This window comes from Colletotrichum tamarilloi (assembly GCF_030869305.1).
Source record: "Colletotrichum tamarilloi strain Tom-12 chromosome Unknown Scaffold_15.1, whole genome shotgun sequence".
NCBI lineage: Eukaryota > Fungi > Ascomycota > Sordariomycetes > Glomerellales > Glomerellaceae > Colletotrichum > Colletotrichum tamarilloi.
The window spans coordinates 97,139-117,143 of record NW_026849398.1 but is presented as its reverse complement, the minus strand read 5'-3'; the positions used below and the strand labels follow the sequence as shown (position 1 = coordinate 117,143).

At 54.9% G+C, this 20,005-nt stretch overlaps 6 protein-coding genes across 6 annotated transcripts; 4 read left to right on the top strand and 2 right to left on the bottom strand.

Moving 5' to 3' along the window:
• Positions 1–628: 628 nt before the first annotated feature.
• Positions 629–2,549, bottom strand: CTAM01_05733 (uncharacterized protein; the record flags this gene model as incomplete). Its single annotated transcript, XM_060521763.1, has 4 exons — positions 629–840; positions 1,066–1,173; positions 1,220–1,867; positions 1,913–2,549. 4 exons carry the CDS (start codon positions 2,547–2,549, stop codon positions 629–631), a joined length of 1,605 nt encoding a protein of 534 aa, XP_060383432.1.
• Positions 2,550–4,391: 1,842 nt separating this feature from the next.
• CTAM01_05732 (uncharacterized protein) lies at positions 4,392–5,546 on the top strand (the record flags this gene model as incomplete). The annotated part of the gene is made up of 1 exon (XM_060521762.1): positions 4,392–5,546. The coding sequence occupies one exon, from the start codon at positions 4,392–4,394 to the stop codon at positions 5,544–5,546; it is 1,155 nt and encodes a 384-aa protein (XP_060383431.1).
• A 2,131-nt stretch (positions 5,547–7,677) lies between these two features.
• On the bottom strand, positions 7,678–9,659 carry CTAM01_05731 (uncharacterized protein; the record flags this gene model as incomplete). The annotated part of the gene is made up of 6 exons (XM_060521761.1): positions 7,678–7,959; positions 8,030–8,153; positions 8,230–8,280; positions 8,886–9,068; positions 9,399–9,431; positions 9,568–9,659. 6 exons carry the CDS (start codon positions 9,657–9,659, stop codon positions 7,678–7,680), a joined length of 765 nt encoding a protein of 254 aa, XP_060383430.1.
• Positions 9,660–12,341: 2,682 nt separating this feature from the next.
• CTAM01_05730 (uncharacterized protein) lies at positions 12,342–13,373 on the top strand (the record flags this gene model as incomplete). Its single annotated transcript, XM_060521760.1, has 2 exons — positions 12,342–12,619; positions 13,028–13,373. Coding segments are annotated over 2 exons (624 nt in total), but the record flags the coding sequence as incomplete, so codon positions are not given.
• An 838-nt stretch (positions 13,374–14,211) lies between these two features.
• On the top strand, positions 14,212–15,615 carry CTAM01_05729 (uncharacterized protein; the record flags this gene model as incomplete). Its single annotated transcript, XM_060521759.1, has 1 exon — positions 14,212–15,615. The coding sequence occupies one exon, from the start codon at positions 14,212–14,214 to the stop codon at positions 15,613–15,615; it is 1,404 nt and encodes a 467-aa protein (XP_060383428.1).
• A 2,002-nt stretch (positions 15,616–17,617) lies between these two features.
• Positions 17,618–19,585, top strand: CTAM01_05728 (DNA photolyase; the record flags this gene model as incomplete). Its single annotated transcript, XM_060521758.1, has 2 exons — positions 17,618–17,790; positions 17,875–19,585. 2 exons carry the CDS (start codon positions 17,618–17,620, stop codon positions 19,583–19,585), a joined length of 1,884 nt encoding a protein of 627 aa, XP_060383427.1.
• Positions 19,586–20,005: the final 420 nt, after the last annotated feature.

Below are 20,005 nucleotides of genomic sequence, written 5' to 3'. Positions count from 1 at the left end.
TGATGCGTTGGTGTAAGGTACCTAAGGTAGGTGGATACCTTACCTAGGGAAAGAGAAGTATGGCCAAGCGAGAAAGGTGCATGAGGCAGGTACGTGAGGTAGGTACGTTCGCAGGGTAAGGCATCTTCTAAGGTTGTGCTTTCCAAGGCATCTTGAAAAGTTAGTAGGCAGCGCGATGGTTCACTGCTCAAAACCGACCTTAGCTTTATTCCTTTTATTCCTATTACTGCTGCTACCACTGATACTATCGCCGTAATTGCTTCTTATCTCTCATGTATTCCTTGTGAAATACGTTTCAGAAAGCGCAGTGTGATACCAAGAATAACAATACGTAAAATATAGATAGTGTATAAGACGGAGCAGGCATGTGGTCTCTCGCCTCTCGGCTAGGCTCATTTCCTCCGGACGGGAACAGGAGGTGGGATAGAAGGCATCGAGCTGATCAAGTCGAAACAAACGCTCGGTGGCAGCACACAGAGGAACAACAGCATCTGATTCCGAATGCCCTGGTAATCACCTGCTGAATGACCGTGGCAGAATTCCCAGCTTGTGAGAAAGCCACGAGGGAAAGCGGGAGAACTTCTTTTAGTATAGATCATTGTCGGTGTCGTGTTTTGAAACACAGAATCTATATATCTCTGTTTCCCCGGGTTCCCGACCGATTAGCCCTACGCCTAGCGATTTCTTCCAACTCGAGAATGGCACTCTCGATTACATCGGCCTCTTCAAAATGCGCCTCGTAGAAGTCTTCATAAAAGCCTTGTTCGTCAGAATCTTGGTCGCATTCGTAGATGTACTCATGAAAGGCACCAGCAGCCCCGGCAAAGTGACTCATCAGGCCTATGCGGTATACAAGGTCGAGTAGATCTCAGCTTGGTAGAAGATCTGGCTGGATAGATAGCTGAGGTCTACGATACAGGGATACCACTCAGTACGTCGAAATCGCCCTGGCTCTCAGCTGGGCCCCCTTCTTCCAGATGAAAATGGGAAGAGGGACGGCAAGTATTGCGCCGACAAAGGCCATCAAGCTATTGGCCCAGCCGTATCCGAGTGCATGGTACATACTCGGGGCAAACAACGGGAACAGAAAAGCAGTCAAGCTCTTGACAAACTGAATCGCTGCCATGGCACTACTGGTATGCTCTGCGTACGCGTCGATCACGTAGGCCGTCACTGATAACTTGTCAGTCATGTCACCAATAGGCCAAATCAAACTCACTAGGCATTCCACTGAGCTGCATGCCAAACATCATGACGACAACTCCGATATCGACTATCAGCCAGTAGAGGCGATACTGTGCTGTCCAGCCGTAAAACAGAGTCCCCAGCCAGGCCGGAACAATACCAAAGAATGCGAGCATGACTCGAGACTCTGGCGTAGGTTGGTCTCGGCGTTTATACAAGCGATCCAGTATCAGTCCACCAAATTGAGACCCGACAAGCTCTCCAAAAGAGCAGGCGATGTAGTGCAATCCGCTAATCTCCACAGACTGGCCGTATTGCTGTTTCCAGATGTCTGCAAAGGTCGACAGCGTGACATACAGGATACCATAGTTGAATCCCGACAGGACGGCCGACACCTGAATAATGGGATGGAAGAGAAGCAGACGAAGCGGCCTTGTCAGGGAGTTTCTTATGACTGCTAAAGTGGACTTGCCAGCGTCGATTCTCTCGCTGAACGTGTAGTATCTCGTTTCGCCGGTTTCCTTGCGAAGACGAGCAGCCCGCCGGCGTAGGATGAGCGGACTGTAGGACTCCGGGAAGCTGAAGAAGGAGACAAAGATCATGACAGCTTGGAACATGGAAGTGGACCAGAACATCCATCGCCACGTCGTGCGCGCCGCAATGAAGCCACCAATGATGGGGCCTAGAAGGGGTTAGCTTGGTTAGGTGCGAAATTGGGTCAACTTACCAACGGCCGCACCCAGCAGGGGTATGAGAAGATAGAACCCCAGAGACTGGCCTCTCTGTTCAGGGCGCCAGATGTCGCCCAGGACTCCACCCCCGAGTGCGTAAATGGAACTGGCGCCGAAGCCCGCCAGAAAGCGAGCGGCAATAAGCGTCCCCTTGGTGTTTGCGAAACCACAGAGCACGTTCCATATCAGAAACCATACGCTCGAGGCGTGGAGCACGACCTGTCGACCGTAGATCTCAGACATTGGCCCCATGACGAGGGGGCCAAATGCGGTGGCAAGGAGATAAATGGACAACGCCATGGCGGACTCGGTGGAGGTCATGTCGAGCTCCGCCGCAATGTTCGTCAGGGCGGGAGCCATGATTGTTGAAACCATGATGCGATTGAAACCGGTGGCCGATAGTACATCGGTGACCATCCATTTCCGACCCGCGGGCCAGTCGAGAGGGTTCTCGGCGTCATGCGGTTGCGCAAAGGTGACTAAGAAAGGATCCGAGTCCTTTGACGGGGTGGGACCGACCGGAGCGAGGGCAGTTGCGGCCGGTGCCGGGTCCGGAAGGGGGGCTAACTCCAAGTCGACCGACCTCGGTGCCACCGAGACTACACCACTGTCATGCTGAGCAGGATTCGCCATGGTAATGTTCGTTGAGGAATAGTGTTGATTGTGTTCTCATTCAATGGCAATGGCGTGCCGGATATCAAACGGCAGTCGACTGATGGCCGAAGATACGCCTGTTTCTGCAGCCTGGGGAGCACGATCAAGCAACGCGCCAACAAAGCTTTTTGAGGAAGTAGAAATGAAGAATCAGAAGGGTTCGTCTGTCCTTTCTATATGTCAGCGTTGCTCGGTTTCTGGCTGACAACCCTCGGAAATAGGGAGGTGAGGTCGGATATGCGATCCGCCGACCTGCTCAAAGAAGATGCGCTAAAGCAGGCAGCAGCACGTACTATCTTACCTACTTCAAGCGAGAAACAAGCCATTACCATTTTAATGCGTCATTCTTGTGTTCCTACCGACGCAACAACATTGACTCGACCTGCAGGCTCTCCAAGACCGGTGCGCCTAGAGAGTCGGGTTCTCATGCAGGGAATACCACGTACCTTATTGATGCCATGGACTGGGGTACATCCACCGCCGTTGCCGGTCCCACTTCACCGTGCCAAGCCGGCCCCAGGCCTGTCTTCTTGACTACCTGCTTGCCGTATGATGGCCGTGACGAATGAATTTGTTGCGCAGATAAGGCAAGTTAAGTCGGTTCAATGCCCTGGTTTATTCGGTTTTTTTAGTTTTTATTTTTGGATGAGCCATATCATAGCCTGGAGGGTAAAATGTTCTAGTTCGAAAGGGAGGAGATTGCAATTCATCACAAATCTCTCGTTCCCACATTCAAAATCTTCGTCCTAAATCCCACCCGCTTGACTGGCGCTTGTACGCCTCTTAAATCTTTGTATTCTTAGTGGTACCGTTCCCTCGGCCGTACTTGCGTTTATCCCTCTACATATAGCCGACCTGGGAAAAAGGCGGGTTGAGCATGGCCCAAAGAAAAAGTCAATTCTATTCATACAACAGAACAGCAAAAGAGTTCACCCCCCCGGTGCTGAACTAGGGGCTACATCTCTGGCGCACTTTCTGGGACTCGAACTCGGATACTCGCTAAGCCTGTCGTCGAGTAGGCTGGTTGGCGTAAATCGATTATTGACCATTAACCATTCCACCACCACGCCACAGTTTGACCTGACCCGTCGACCTAGACGGGCGCCTGCTGTGCTGGTGACAGGAATGGAATTGGTCTGACCTATATAGGCTTCACCTGTGGCGTCAGGGAACCTTGAGGCATAGCTTGGGGTTGTGGGAGCCGACGAACCAGGTGGAAGGTGCTAGGGTGGCTCCTTCCTCCTTCCCTGTCACGTGCCCAGGGAATGAACCGGCTACCACTGATCATCTCAGTTTCCCACCCTACTGCTCATTCGGCTCATATGTAGGTAAGAGCAGGAGTTCAAGATAACTGCCTCGTCAAATCAATTTCCCAGCGATGAAAGACAAGGCAATGGCATGAGAGGTGTTGATGAGGCGAAGCCACGAACTAAGGCAGTCGAAGCGTCACTTATCATCATTACGTACCTTAAGTGTGCAAGAATTCGAAGACTGTCTTCTCTACAGAAGGTAGTTTACTTAACGAATACGAACCTCACGTGAAAAGAGACCGCCATATTCAGATATTCTTCCAGCTGCCCACTTTCACTCTCCCACCGTCTGATTTTCTTATTTCTCCTACTCTCTAACTTCACCTGTTTCACCTTCCACACACTTCAACACTTTCCATATTTCCTCTTCCCAGCCCAGATTCTGTCCCCCACATTCCACCCTTCCCTATTGACACAAACACCACAATTTGTCTTGTCAAGTGAAATTAAGTAAAACTCGTATGATTCGGTACGCAATGGGTTCTAATTCTGATCGTATGCTGAGTGAATCATGAAATCTGAAGGCGCGCTTCGGCGCGCAGTCAAACGAGAACGCTCTCTCTCGGATGAAGCCCAAGGTTGCAAAAGGGCCCGGCAATCCTCTCCCCCAGCCGAACCTGTGTTTGGACGTCTCCAAGTCACCGCTGATGCTGATGGCATCAGCCAAGTCACCAACAAACGCCCCGACCAGGTAGTCGTCGACTCCATAGCGGACGATGCATTTGCCTCGTACGGGTCACGCGAGCAGGCCTACAAAATGCCCGACAAGATGATGGAGCACGGCAATGGGGAAGTCTTCACTTGTGTCGTCCGCTTCGTGCCAGGACCCCCGTCCTCGCAATTGCGAGGCCCAGAAATACCTGCGATCTCTGCTATACCGTCCTCGGACGTGCCTCCAGCGCCCTCCGGAACGCCTCCTCCACTGCCCCTAGAGCCGTCTCTTCTACCACCTCTGGAGCCGCCTCCTCCGACATCTCTGGAATCGGTACCTTCACTCCCCCCTTCTCCCAAGCAAGGTGCGACGGAATCAGCCGCCAGGTCTAGTCGTGCTTTATCTATACAGATCAAGAGCGAAGTGAGTCCTGGAGTGGAGACTGGTCGACAGGTCACCGACAAGTTGAAAGGCAGCGATGGCCAAGTGGCGCGACCGGCTGGCCCCAAGACAATTCGGCAGGCCCTTGCCCAAGACAATGATCGCCAAGTTGTGCAAAGGTTCGGAATGGATGATCCTGTGCCTTCCCGAGAGTCGCCGGAAGACATGGCTATTGTCCCTGCCAGCAAATCCCATCCTCAGCAATCGAGAAGACAAAAAAACAAACGGTCGCGAAACAATAACCGTGGTAAAAACAATAATAACAACCGCCATGTCTACAAGTCCAGGCCAGATCCAAACACTCACATCATGTTCCGGAGGATGGGTTCTAGGGAACCTTACGACTTCCAGCAGAGGAACGAACAATGCGCCAACATTATCTGTGGCAGTTGCTCGGCCCGGGGCCATCACCTCTTGGATTGCGTTTGGCCAGACGCCAGAGGTGATTTGGTGGGCTGCCCGTTCTGCAACACCCAGGAGCACGTCATGGACCTCTGTCCGCAGCAGCCCTCTTTCGATGAATGGGGTGGGCGTATATTCTCATCTACGGTCGGGCCAACAAGCCGCTGCTGAGGACCACACGCAGCTGGTTCCATTATGCCCATATTGGCCACCGCTTCACCTCCGCTGATGCTCTTGATTTAAAGACAGCAGCTGAGTGGAGGTACGTATTGTCAAAGGGTTTCCCGTGGACCAGATCCTTTGGACAGAATTTGGTAAAGCCTCACAACTTGTCGCGCGGTCCATGGGTCCGTTACGATTACAGAAACGACAGCGCCTCTCAGAATCATTTGAAGTGGGACCCGGAAACGATGAACTCTTATGTTGTGTTTTCAAATATGCGTCTGATGGACGAGCGGTTCCACCCCAACCAAGACCGATAAAGATAATGTTTTGAGGCCGAGACCAAGTGGTCTTGTTCATGCGACCATTCTTTGGCCCTAGCTCGCGGGACCTCGAGATTAAAAAACAGTCGGTCGATGGCCGGTTGAACCTCTGCCAAGGCCGATCGGGACGGTGTCTTGAAGCCAAGATCCAGTGCTCCGTACGTCCTCAAAGTAATGATTGGAGGCGTGCGCCGATGGTGTGAGTTAGTAACGTAGAACTAGTGTCAATAAAACTATGGTAGTTATTATTTGTATGTCTGCTTCAAGTTGCATCTTGCTCCCGGCGCTGTCTCGTCGTTTGGACAAGTATCGGGATTACGCATCTCAAAAGACATGGTTCCGTAGGTATATAGAACCGTTGTGTCTTTGAGTTCATCGTCGAACGTGGCCAACTGTTTCACTCCTTAAGGCCCGCTTATATATGCAGTTTAAACGCTAACCACGTCCAAGTCACGATTGTGGCTCTAAGCTTTTTCCTCTTTTCTCTATTGATTCTACGTGACGATGTTACATGGACCACAGGCAGCTTGTCGATGGTGACGAAAACGTCATGGTAGAAGAGAGGGACTTCTCATATGCTTCTATTTTTCCTAGTGTAGCCCTACAGCGGCTTTCTGACTGCAGGGCGGGTCATTTTCGTAATGGCATCAATTATCCAGTGGCACAACGCTCTTCACGTGACTTAGATAAATGCAACTGAGGCCAGCGGACAGAACCTTCACCATTTCCGTTCCAGGGCTTATATTTTAGGATGAACGATGTCTACTACGCATCCTTGATGCCCACATTGTAATCATGCACCGAATCGAACTCCCGAGGAAATTGATACAAGAAATGGCACATTAAAAACGTGTAGATGCTGACGTGGATCCTGGTTTGATGCCTCAAGAGTGAACTACTGTAGTCTAGCCAGAAAGCTCGAGACAGTTCTGTCCCTCCGTAGTGAACAAGCTTCGTCCGACAACGCCATTCTTGCATGCGTCGTGACATTCGCATCGGCTCCAGTCTTTATATAGCGACGGCGAATCGCTGTTGCCTATGATCTAACAAGGAAGAAAGCATTTCCTCTGTGAGAAAGCAACCTCCATATATGATGTGGTCAGACCAGTAAATATCCGACAGCAATCATATGAGACATAATTAGTGCCATTCTCTTCCTTTTACTATTATTACCGTTGATCCCTTCAATACTTCTTGTTCAGTAGTACATAGAGTAGAGAGGTAGGCAGAGAAGAGCAATGGCAGAAACAGGCAAGCATGTAAGATAGGCAATAAGCGGCAAATCATTGTGTCACTCACTCGGAGGCATTGGACAACACATGATCACACTCTATGCCAGTAGACCAAGCTCGAGAGACTCACCTCCTTGAATCGACGGTCAGAATCGTGTCTGTGGTTGGGAGACGGCGGGTCTGCGGCGACCACGGTACACAACCAAGCAAAGATGACCGCCGTCAAAAGCAAGGTCAATTGTCCTGACTTCTTCATTTAGGCCATCAACCAGCTCGAACAACGTAACGAATGTCTCAGGAAACGTTCCAGAACAATTCTGCACCTCCTTGCATGTGTCCGCAATCAAAGACTGCCACGCGACGGTGCCCTACCATTATGCGTTTCAGATGTCAGGAGTCCGCAAGGGTGCAATGCGGGGGCTGCCAACGATGGACGCTGGGGCATCGCACAACCGCGAGCCAAAATGCAATGGAATCGCGCGCTCATTGGATGGTCAAGGATCATTGATAACCCAGTTCTTTAGGTGATTTGACAGATGCGCCGTGACAGAGCCAAATCGGCATTGCAGGCCGTCACCTTGGGCGCTAGGAGAAATGGCTGCAGCCACACAGAGGAGCGTATCCTTTTGAGAACGCCGGCCGGATTCCGTGATCAACGCCGCTCCGTAGGACGGCGAGTGATGGCGGTAGTTGGAGATTACGGTAGAGCATCCCGGCCTCGCCTGTGGCACCCACCACCGGCATTGGCGAATTCCATGATGCGTAGATGGCGACGCAAGGCACGCAGATAACCAGCGGCGCCTCGCTGACCTGTTGTGGTCCTCTTTGCGGTGGAGGGTAGGATGCAGAGTTGGTGATTGGTGGCGGCTGGGTTGTTGGAAGCGGGCATTTTGCCATTGTAAGGAAATGCATGCGTTGGCAGGGCCCTGGTCCGGACCCGAGCGACTGTCACCGGACAGTGCAAAGATGAGATGCGGAAATGAGCCACGACAGGACCGAGGTACGAGAGGTCGGAGCCTTTCCGCTCGTCTTGGTGTAAGCGGGCTATTGTTTGCTGCAGCCTAAGCAGATGTGTGTGATGATGTCCAACGGCGGTTCGTATCAGGCATTCAAGGTACCGCCATGCTGGTACCGTACGTTCGTTGCCGTGTTTTCTCATCGTAGTCGACGGCGATGGAGCGAGAGCGACTTTAGAGGCGCGAAGGAGGGGGTTCGAGACACTGCTCCATTGCAACGGCCGTAGCTATGAGGCATACTTGACTGAATCGACGCCGTCGTTGGAAGTAAGTGCTGGCCGGAACGGCAAGGCTTATACAGTAGTGCCTTGAAAGGTGAAAACAAAAAAACAATAACGCCAGTGTATGGACCGAGCGTCACTGTCAGAGCTAGATTGGCGGGATGACGGACCCGTCGTTTAACCCGTTCTTAGCGGAGGAAAGCCCTGTGGCGTCGCTGCTGGACCCCTGCGAGAGGTTGAACACAATCACCAACACCTAAGAACCAACAAGAGCGGGGTTGACGGTTGGTGTGTGTGTGGGGACGTCGACATCGAGTGCGAACAGCGACAAGAGGGCGTGAATATATCCGAACATGACCCCACAATGGAACGAGTCTGAGTCCGGGACCTCGACTCTCGCTGCCAAGATGTACGGCAAGATACGCGAACAGCCAACAGCTGGCGTTGAGTGTCGGTACGGATACACTTGCTTGGCTCGCTTGTCTTGGATCGAGTATGGTCGTCACATTCCCATTGTTGGCCGCCACAAGAACAATTCATCAAGTCCCAATCGTACAGTACACCCGAGGGACAGCCCTGCAGTTGATAGAGGTTGATTTGACGGCAGCTCAGCTGGAGTTGGACGGCCAGCACAGAGGCATCTCGCTGCAATCGCCCGCGGTTGGCGATGGGAACCGTCGACTCGGTTGGCGGACGCGGGTGAGAGGTGACCGGCAGGTGGTGGAATGCAGCAGCGCCACTAGAGAAACGTCAGAGAATGGAAAACGAATTGCAAAAGACTGATCTTGTCTCACCGCGCCGGTCGTGTCGACGCCGATTGGCGATGCTCGTTGACAACCGAGACCACCGTCTAAAAGACATGCATATCTGTGTCCCATCCGAACATGTGGCCCGAAATCCAGGTACTCCGTACCGGTCCCGGGGGTTCGCCCTTCTTCTCATCCGGAGATGTGCACGATATGCTGAACTTTATCCAACTCGATTTGCTGCCACCCACCCCGGTCGCACCCCGGGCGTGCGGCCCTTGCCTTTGACAAGCAAACATGAACCCGGATTCAGCGTCACATACCTACTGTGCGGCGTCCACACCAATGGCCCAAAGCTGTAGAGCTGCAAATGACCGCTCCATCGATTGGTCCGTCGATTGGCAGGTATTCGTACGGAGTGTGTCCAGCCACACGTGGAGGTGCACAAGAGTCATACAGACGCGAGACTTGCTGCCCAGCTTGAAGGCCTACAGAATCAAGTCCATGGCCGTGCAAGAGAGGGAGATTCTCCAAGCAGCCGCAATATCGGTTCCGGGTGGCTGCCGGTGCCCGCCACGGCGCATTGGTTTGACAACGAAATGGTTTGTTGTATGCGGCGGGTGCGTGCTGGACAATGATTGACCCGAGAACAATCCAAGGGAGCCTCGGTCGGTGGTGTCGAAAAAAGTGCACAAAAGACCAACGTGCGCTGACATCAGCCCATAGACTGGTCCCTGGCAGCTCGCTGACTGAGTGCGACTTGATTGCCTCGTGTTAACACTGAGAGCTGGTGTCGGCAAGGCATGAAGATCATTACCAATGGATGATGAACGAGGTTGAGCACTATCGACATGCCGACGGAAGGAATTGAGGAATACAGGGGAACGTGGGCTATTCGCCGATCGGGTGAGCAAGCGGCGCGGGTGAATGCCTCGATTGAGAAGCGTGTTTGCTGGATGGCCGGCGGACGTTGAGAATTGGGGGTGACAAAGCGACGGACGTGGGAACTCGGAGACGATGCGTAGCAGGAGCCAGGAGAGCACAAGGAGCGGGCCGGGCTGGGACGAAAGCCCCCGTCCTCCGGGGCAAAAAGGCGGTCCCAAGGAGATGTCTGGTTGTAAATGCCTCGGCGGGTATGTCGAATAGCATACTGCGTAAGGTATCAGTTGGTGAGTCTTTTGGCACGTATGGGCCGGGGTGGTCTGCGATCGTGGACGAGACTCGCTCGCGTGGCACAGCAGAGGTAGCTGGGTAGCGAGCGGGCTGCGGCGGATGCAAAAGAAAGCGACGAGAAGCTGAGCAGGATCTCGATCTCCACAATGCTCACAAGCATGAGCGAGTGCGAGACCTGAAAGCAAATGTCAGCAAGCAAACATGCACATTGGGACATAGTGTAGCCGTAGGATACACACTACTCCGTACAGAGCAGAGGCTCGCCCGAGGCCCAGTCAGCTGAGGGGCATCAGCATGGCGGCGCAGTGGAGGCCGCAGGCTCAGAGTGTCTTTGAGGGCGGCCGAGTTGTATTCCAGAAGCGTACGAGTATGTCTGTCTGGGTGATGGAGATGTGGACTTGGGTGCGTGGAACGACTGGGATGGTGAGGTGAAGCGCAAGCCCCGGTTCCAATTTCGTTGCAGCAGCAAGGACCCAAGTTCCAACAGAGGCAGGTTCCCTCCCCCCGGCCGTTGCAGATGCTGAGTCTGTCACTTTCCTCTGCTGCGTACGGAGGAGTACTACGCAGTAACGTACGTGGGTACGTAGGTAACTTGACCTGCATCGTGCTGCCCGCCGCTGGCCGCACCGTCGAGCCTCGACAGATTTCTAGGTTTGTTAAATCTGTCACTGGAGGTTAACGTACCCGCCAAAGCCTCGAGAACCTCACAACCTATACTACGTAGGCGTACTTAGGGGCGTCAGTCGGGCGTTCGTAGCTTCAGCACTAGGATAGCGCGGAAAGAGAGTGTAGGCATGGCCCCTGGCGCCAATCGTCGGCCGCTAGGTATGGATGCACCCGTCGTTTAGCGGGCCCCAAGGCGCGATTACGTCCCCGCAAACTTCCAGGTTTGAAGAGATGTTGTTGATTCCGCTGTCCATGCTTTTGCTCCCCGAGAAAACAAAGCTTTGCAGTCATGTTGCGTAGGGATACTTCGTACTCATGGTGCAAGTACACAGTAAAATGCAAGGTAAATATAGACGTGTGGCGATTCCGGAACTCGCTCCTGCCGGTCCAGGTCCAGGTCCAGGTCCAGGGGCTCCAGGACGAGGTGGTCCCCTTCCTGGGCCGTTGGAGTCGACTGCGATTCGGTACAAATACAGAGGCTGTCGGCGAGATATCGCAGCGTCGGGGGAATGTTCAAAGTCGACGAGTTTGCGACTGGCGGTTGGGACCAGGGCTTCCTATTTCACTCGTCGAGTCTTGACCCTCGCGGGTTTAAGGCGTGCATGGTCGGGTTGCATTGTCCAAGGCTCCCCGGTACACCCAAGTCCCAAGTTGCAGTTCCGAAGAGGCGTCCAACGCCACCTGATTCGTTGACCCCGTCCACTCTGCTCGACTGGGCGCAGGAGCATCGCATGCGCAGTTCTGCACGCCAATGGAGCCCTTGCCTTTGCACTGTACTACGTACTCCGTACATACTCTGTGGTCCGAAAGGAGGACTGCTGCTGCGTGAGCCTGGCGAGAGAGATGCTGGGTGTGTTGCACAACGCTCGTTGCGATGCATGCGATGGCTGCAATGCATTACTATGAGAAAAGTGCACCAAGGACCGAGGACCGGTTACCTCACTTCAGGCAGGCACCAATTTGCAGTTACCTGAGGTGTCTGTACGGATGGAGTACGTACAGTATGGAGTAGGTAGTCATCAGTGAGGTACGTACGGATACGTACTCTGGGTTGGGCCTTCCCCACACACCTCCATCCAAAATTGGATGTTCCTTCCACCTCGAGTCCCTCCAGCTTTCTCCTCCCTCTTCGTGATCCAATCAGACCCGTTCGTCCAATGAACTGCCCGTCTGATGCTTCAGGAAACGGTACGTACCCTCTCCCCTCGACTGCCTCCAGCCTACAGGTAGGTATTCTCCTCCATACTCCGTAAGGTACTCCTCAGCCCAACTTCATCCGAGTTGCATTCCAAGCTCCGTTCCCATGCACCCGTCGTGCCGTCTCTCTTTTTCCCAACTGGACGGAGGCCGAGTGCGATGCGGCACCCTCACAAATCCCTTCGACCAACCATTCACCGGCCAGAGTCTCGACAGTCGACAGCCACCCCCCCCAGCCGTCCGCCAATGTCGCCTCCTGTCTTGCGGCTTGTCCTGGTCGAACCCATGATCCCGGTCCTTGTCCTGGTTGCTGGACTGGCACCGCATCCTCGTTCAACTCTTGGCCCTGGCTCGCCAGAGCTGGGGTCCCCCCTAAGCCCATCCGTTTCCGCGCCGCCTACCAGACCACCCTATCGCGCTACCTTTCTGTGCCTGCTCGCTCAAATCTTCCAAACGAATGCCTCCCTTCTATCCGTTGGTCTCTCGTCCTTTTGCAGCCAAAATCTGCGTACGATACCCATACTCTGTGCTCTGATGGATAGTACTGATCACTTCCTCACAGTGACCAAAAAAAACGTCTCGAATCCTTTTCGGCCATTATCCAGTCTGGTACGGAGTATTCGCTTACCACTCGCTCGCCCTTCGCGTCCAACAAGTCGCAAGGCCCCAAATTTCTCTCCCCCATCCATCACATTGTCCGACGTGGGGCCTGATCCCGGTCTCTCCTCGACAGGACAAGACAAGCCAACACTGCACCTGGTGTTTTGCGGATGCCGCGTGCTGATGCTGGTCGGCCCTGATCCTCGCTCGCCTTTTGCTCTTTTCCTCTCGCTCTCCTCTCTCTTCCTTCTTCGCCTCTCCTCCTGAGCCAGAAACCATCGTACCTTTGCAGCGGTGCACTTCAACAGACGGACAGAGCGGACAGGGAACCAAGACCCATCCTAGCAGTGTGCAGATACTGTGCAGTCTCTCGTCTCCGTCCTCCACTCCTTCTCTGGCACCGCAAAATCGATTCCTGCAGCCGCGGATTGGCCCTGTTGACTTGTCCGCAGCTTCATATACATACCTGCCAACAACCCCCCACCGCCCACCGTCGTCTTGCCCTCTTCTTCCCTTCACCATACCTGTGCCTCGCTCTGGTCGCACTCCCAACACCGCACACCCTCCCACGCCCACGCCCATCCGACACTGGCCTGATCCGACCGCCAACGTCTACTCACACATCAACATTCATCCGTCTTGCATGCCAAACGACAACATAGTCGACGCCATTCTGTCTCGAACCTCAATTGTCCCGCTGATCGTTCCTCCCGGGTTCTGGGTGCTCCCATCAGACTAGATTTCGCTGGTGCCAACTTGGACAAGGATCTCCCCGGCTCGACTCTCGTCATCTCTATTCACGCCGACACACCTAGCCGCTCCGATCCATCGAGCAACAGCCCGCACTTGTTTGTCGCTGATAACGATTAGACCGTGTCTCAACCGCGCGCCTTCGACCAGTGGTCTGGACAGCGAAAAAGGAAAGGGAACGAGGTGTCTCTGTTCTGTTACGAGCCCTGTGTAGAGACGTTTGCCCACGTTCGTCCGCCAAGCAGCGAAGCGCCATTGGGCAAGACAGCGGACAAAAGAGCCCCTCTCTGCTACCGCCCGTCTCTCGGTTCATCTCCAGCATCCAGCACCTCTCATCCTTTTGTTTCTTCGCGAGAGAGCTTTCAATGGGCGTGGTCTGACTTGCACCATCCGACGCCGTTTTTTCTCCTTCTCTCTCAAAATCTTCAATCAACTCACAATCGGGCCAGCTGACACGCGCCGATCGTACTGAGCGCATCCGGAGCTGAACGCCTCGCTCTCTCTCCAGCGCTTGACTTGGCCAAGGGCTGAGTACGGATCTGAGACTTCTCCACCTACAGTGAGTTCGCTCCGGCCGCCACACCCCCGAGCCGAGAACGTGGAAGGGTGCCCTCGCGCCGGAACGAGCATTGATGCTAATAAGGGCAGCTCACTCTCAGGAGCAATTACACAAATCGTCTTGGCCGTTCCGCCACTCTTCGTCTTCACATAGCGGAATCTACAGTCTATCAACCAGTTGAAGCATCCAGCATGGCTCAAAGGCATAACTCATGGGCGCCTTCGCCCTCGTCGTATGGCCCGCCACGGCCAGCCATGGACGGACATTACGCCTACGAACCCGAGCCAATGCGACTGCCACCTCCAATGCACTCAAACTCGCAACCGAGGCCCGTCGCACAGCAGCAGCCCGAATATCACCAAAACGACTACCATCAAGCCCCCTACTACCGCAGTGATTATCAGCATCAGCGCGAGTACCACCAACCCCCCTCGCCCAGCTACCATCAGCCGCCGCAGTACCAACACTACCAACAGCCACCGCCTCAACCGACACAGCTTACCGATCCGTACAGAGCAGCTCCCATGCCCCGCTATCCCCAGGAGTCGCCACGCGAATCACCGACATTGTCCGCGACTAAGAGTGAGCCATATGACGAGTACCAGGCGGCAAGAGAAGCACATTATCTCAAGCGTAACCAGCCTCCACAGATGCCGCACATGTCGCAGGGTGCCCCGCGGGTGTTGAACGACAATTACCAGGGCGGAGGAAAGGTCGCCATTCCATTCACGCCGCCCAGCCTGAGGATTCCCGCAGTGCGGTCTGGGTCCACGATCCCGACGGCCGGAGCACCGTGGAGTGCCACGAGCCAGCATGAAAGAGTCAAGATTGAGGATCTTTTGAGCGGCGGCAGCGACGATCGGAGGATGCTCCAGCGTGTTCCGGAACCAGAAGTCAAGGTGGTGCGAAACGAGTACGAGATCTTTTTCCGCCAACAACCCATGGCGGCCAGATGCTGCGGCTACGGCGAAAGAGACAGAAGAGTCATTGATCCGCCGCCCATTGTTCAGCTGCGGATAAACAACCCCGATCTCACGCCTGACGAGCTGTACAACAAGATTCATCACCCCGCCTACGTTGTGCACTGCAGTATCTGGAACGTGGACGGAGAAACCGACGAAACCAACATGCCCAACGATGGGATGCGACCAGGCAAGCGGATCATGGGCTCGCTGGTATCATCGCCATTTGTGGGCCAAGACGAAAACGGCAACGAAGGCTGTTTCTTCTGTTTCCCCGACATGTCAGTCCGCACACCGGGCAGCTTCCGTCTCAAATTTGTGTTGGTTGTCGTCGATCCGACGCACATGGCAAGGAAAGCTCCCATCCGGTCAACCATCATGAGCGACATATTTGTTGTCTACAGCGCAAAGGATTTCCCGGGCATGCAGGCCAGCACACCTCTCACCAAGCGTCTCAAAGAGCAAGGATGTCTTATTTCCATCAAAAAGGGCAACGAAAAGTCTGGTGGGAAGAACGCTCGTCGGCAAGTAGACAGCGACGACGACGAAGACGAGGAAGACAACGGTGGAGGTGGCGGCGGCGGAGGAGGAACCTCAACGACCAGGCGCAAAAAGACAAGAAAGCAGCGGTGAACGACAAAAGGAAAAAAACAAACCCCCCCCCCCCCCCCCACCGACTTGACACGGGATGGCAGCATAATGTAACACGGCGTTCGTTGGAGATTGGTAAATCGGCGAATAGACGGCGGCGATGGTGTTTCAATTGGGAGTTCTCGTCGGGTTTGGGGCCGTTCTTGACGATAGAGGCGTACAAGAACGAGTGTGCAATACTTGTTATACGTCGAAACCGTCTTTCCAAGGCCAGGCGATAATTTATCATCACGGCCTAGCAAAGCGAGGAATACCCGCTACGAAGGTCGCTTTTTATTTTATTTTATGTGTCTATCCCATTTGTTGCATATTTGTTGCTTTACTTTCTTCTCGATTCACTCATCATTTCTTCGTATCTATATATACCCTTTGTGGAAATTTTATGGGTTATGATCATGGAGAGACGCGAATTTGATATTGGGTTCGACTCTCGAGGCGGTTGCATCGTTGGCGGGAAAGACAGTCTTGTGCTCTTTTCCTACACGGGGACAAAGTACAGGCTTTTTTACTGTGACCTCGCTAGGTACCAGATGGATACAAAATTCAAAGTCGGGGCGCCGCCTTGTCAAACTCATTTCACATTGCTCAGCTACCAGTGATGCTGCGCTCAGCCGACACACGTCGGAGCGCACTTCCATTCCGACATGATCTGACTGCACGCCGCGAGCAAGGGAGACACTCCCGTTTGGGGAACTTGTCGCAACGCATGGTCCCATTGCCACGACTTTGGCGTCGATGGCGCCGACGATCCCCATCCGACAGCCGGGCCATCGTTGCAGGCGTTGCATTCCTCGGCTGAGCAGCGTGATCGTCTGAGGTTACACGGCCCGACACAGGGTGAAGGGCGAGCCGGGAAACACGTAGGGAGCAAAAAAATGGGCGAGGCCATCCGAGGCATGCGATTTGTCTCTCCAGGGACTCGTTCACCACTACCGTGTGGCATGCTCTCCGTCCTCGGGCCTTGGAGAAATCTTTCTTAGCATCCTCAGGGCCCGAGGGGCTCGTCTTCCTCTTCGTGCCGTCCACGATACTCCCTGGCAAAGCCCTGGCGATCTGCCAACTGTGCGAGTCAGGGTTCATGGGTCCTTTGTTTTCCCCCTCCCCTCGTCTCCAATTGTCCTGGTTCGTGGGTTGTGGGCCATTGAACCATTTCACCAATGCAAGGTACGCATACACAGCAATTGGCCCGCGATTCGAGCATCGCGGTAGCCGCCGCCCATTATCCAAAATAAAGTTTCGGGAGGGGACGGGCGAAACGGGTGACGGGTGGACGGGTGACGGGGTCACGGATGCTTACCCAGAAGAACCAAACCGGCCCACGGTCCACCGAACGGGTACGCAGTATGGGCGCGCAATCTCCTACATTTTCTGCGAAGTTTACGGGATACCTAGGTACTCCAGGCGGGAACGATTTCCCGTTCGGCGGGGTCCAGTGGCGCGCGGGCACATGGGCATTGAGGTGGGCACACGCGGGTCTTGGTCCGGGCTTTTCTTTCCCTCGTCTTGCTCTTCGTCTTCGTCTTCTTGGACCACCAGTCCAACAGGTAGGTAGGGAGTACGGAGTACGGGTGTGAGGATACTTAGGGGACCGAGACATCCACAGACTTTTCCCTTGGATCGTTGGGGAAAAAAAAGAAGAACAAAATGTGTGGCGCTGTGGTTGCTCCAAAAACTCGCGTGGCTTAGAGTCATTGACATCATTGATTTTTTTTTTGTATCCCCGTACTCAGCCAATCGACCCATGTTGTCTCAATGCAGAACATGTCCTCTTGGACGCGTTTCCTAACGCGACAAGTCTGCTTCCCTTGGCTGAGTGACATGCCAATTGGGACACCATCCTAGAATTGAGGTGAAGGTATCTCGTGATTTCGTGTTTGCGTTACACAGCGTTCGTGACCTACCATCTCACTTACCCCAATATCTCTCAGTCACATACCTCGCCCTCACACACTCCCACGCACACACACTCTCACTCACAAACACAATGGCACCCGGCCCGCGCGTGATATACTGGTTCCGGACCGACCTCCGGCTCCACGACTCGCCCGCCCTTGCGGCCGCCCTGGCGCTCGAGCCGGCCGCCCTGTGGCCCATCTTCACCTGGGATCCGCACTACGTGTACCGCGCCCGAGGCGGCCTGAACCGGTGGCAGTTTCTGTTTGTTTCCCCCACGCCCCACGCCCCCCTTGCGGAGGGAGTAACGAGCAAGAAACAATGACTTACACAAACCGTTGTGCTCAGATTGGACTGTCAGAATGACCTATCAGAGAGCATCACCAAGCTCAACCCAAAGTCCAAGCTCTTTGTGCTACGCGAGGGCCCGCAGACGCTGTTCCCCAAGCTCTTCAAGGCGTGGAAGGTGACGCACCTCGTCTTTGAAAAGGACACGGACGCGTACGGCCGCGAGCGGGACGAGGTGGTCATCAAAGCTGCCCAGGATGCCGGGGTGGAGGTGATCATCAAGAGCGGGCGGACGCTGTGGGACAGCGACGTCGTGGTCGAGAAGCACGGCGGCAAGCCGACCATGTCCATGTCGCAGCTGCAGGCGGCCGGCGCCAAGGTCGGGCCCATTGCGAAGCCCCTGGCCGCGCCGGAGTCGCTGCCGGATCCGGGTGAGATGCCGGTGGACTTTGAGCAGACGCCGCCCGAGACGAAGCCCGACTTCAACGCGGAGAACCGGACCGAGGGCGGGGACGCGGCGTACAAGAAGATTGCGGGGCCCAAGGGGGACTTTGCGATTGAGACGATGGAGGAGCTCGGGTTCCCGTCGGCGACGACGCCTCACAAGGGCGGAGAGACGAGGGCGTTGGCGATGCTCGAGGAGATTCTGGCCGACAAAAAGTATACAGCCACCTTCGAGAAGCCAAAGACGAGCCCCGCGGCGTTCGAGCCTCAGTCAACGACCTTTCTATCGCCGTTTTTGCACTTTGGGGCCCTGTCGGTGCGCGAGTTCTACTGGAGGGTGCAGGACGTCGTGACAAAGTACGGCAAGGGTGCTTCCAAGGTGCCGGAGAGCTTGCTGGGCCAGCTGCTCTTCCGCGACATGTATTTTGCGGCACAAGCCGCACTGGGCTACCAGTTCACGCAGACCGCCAATAACCCCTACTGTCGCTTCATCCCGTGGCATTTACCATCCAAGGTCGATCACGAGACGGGCCTCGTGACGGGCGAGTACCACGTCGACTCGGCAGAGGCGGACGAGTGGTTCCGGCGGTGGAAGTACGGCGTGACGGGGTTCCCGTGGATCGACGCCCTGATGCGACAGCTTCGCGAGGAGGGGTGGATTCACCACCTGGGGCGCCACTCGGTCGCCTGTTTCCTGACGAGGGGCGGTTGCTACATTGACTGGGAGCGCGGCTGCGAAGTGTTCGAGGAGTGGCTGCTCGACCACGAGCCCGCGTGCAACGCCGGCAACTGGCAATGGCTGAGCTGCTCGGCCTTCTTCTCGCAGTACTTTCGGTGCTACAGCCCCGTGTCATTTGGGCAAAAGTGGGACAAGCAGGGCGCCTTTGTGCGGCGATGGGTGCCGGAGCTCAAGAACCTGGACGCCAAGTACATTTACGAGCCGTGGAAAGCACCGCTGCCGGACCAGAAAAAGGCCGGGGTCAGAGTGACGGGTCGCGGAGAGAAACAGGAAAAGGGCGTGTACCCGAAGCCAATGTTCGACTTCAACGAGAGGAGGACGGCGTGTCTGGCGGCGATGAAGCAGGCGTACGGAGTCGGTCTCCACGGGAACGACGAGAAGGTGCGGGACGGCAGCTGGCGCGAGCTCTTTGCGGGCCAGGACACGGAGATGATGGACGAGTTTGAGAGCGACGACGGCGAGCACGCTGACCACGGCGAGGACCACAAGACGGCGCGACCCAAGGGAGATGAGGTTACACCGGCGAAACGCGCTGCCGACGAAGGTAGCGCCGAACAGCACGCCGACAAGAAGAAGAAAAAGTCGTAGCTCTGTCGTAAGTCTGGCCAGCAATGGAGTCAGTCAGGATGTGTGCCTCAGCTGCTTAGACGGTGTCATTAGTAAATGAGAAAGATTGTATCTTTTTACGACTGCATCCCATCACAAAGCGACTGGGATTCGATCAAGAGCCCAAAGACAATTTGCAACGCTGTCATACGTGTCGTTGAATGTGGTTGAATGCTTCCCGGGCGAGTCAAAGTCAGTAATACGCCGCTGCGTAAAACACGCTGGAGTGACGTCGCACCCCGGTCCTTGGCTTGGCGCACGGCCCCAGACAGCGGGGTCGAGCAGCCCGATCTGGAAATCGCTACCAATCATCAGCCACGGTTTGTGGAGGCAGCCGACTTCAAAGCAGGAGCACCAATTGCAGCTTCCCGTTGCTCCCTCCACCCTGGATGGTCATACCTT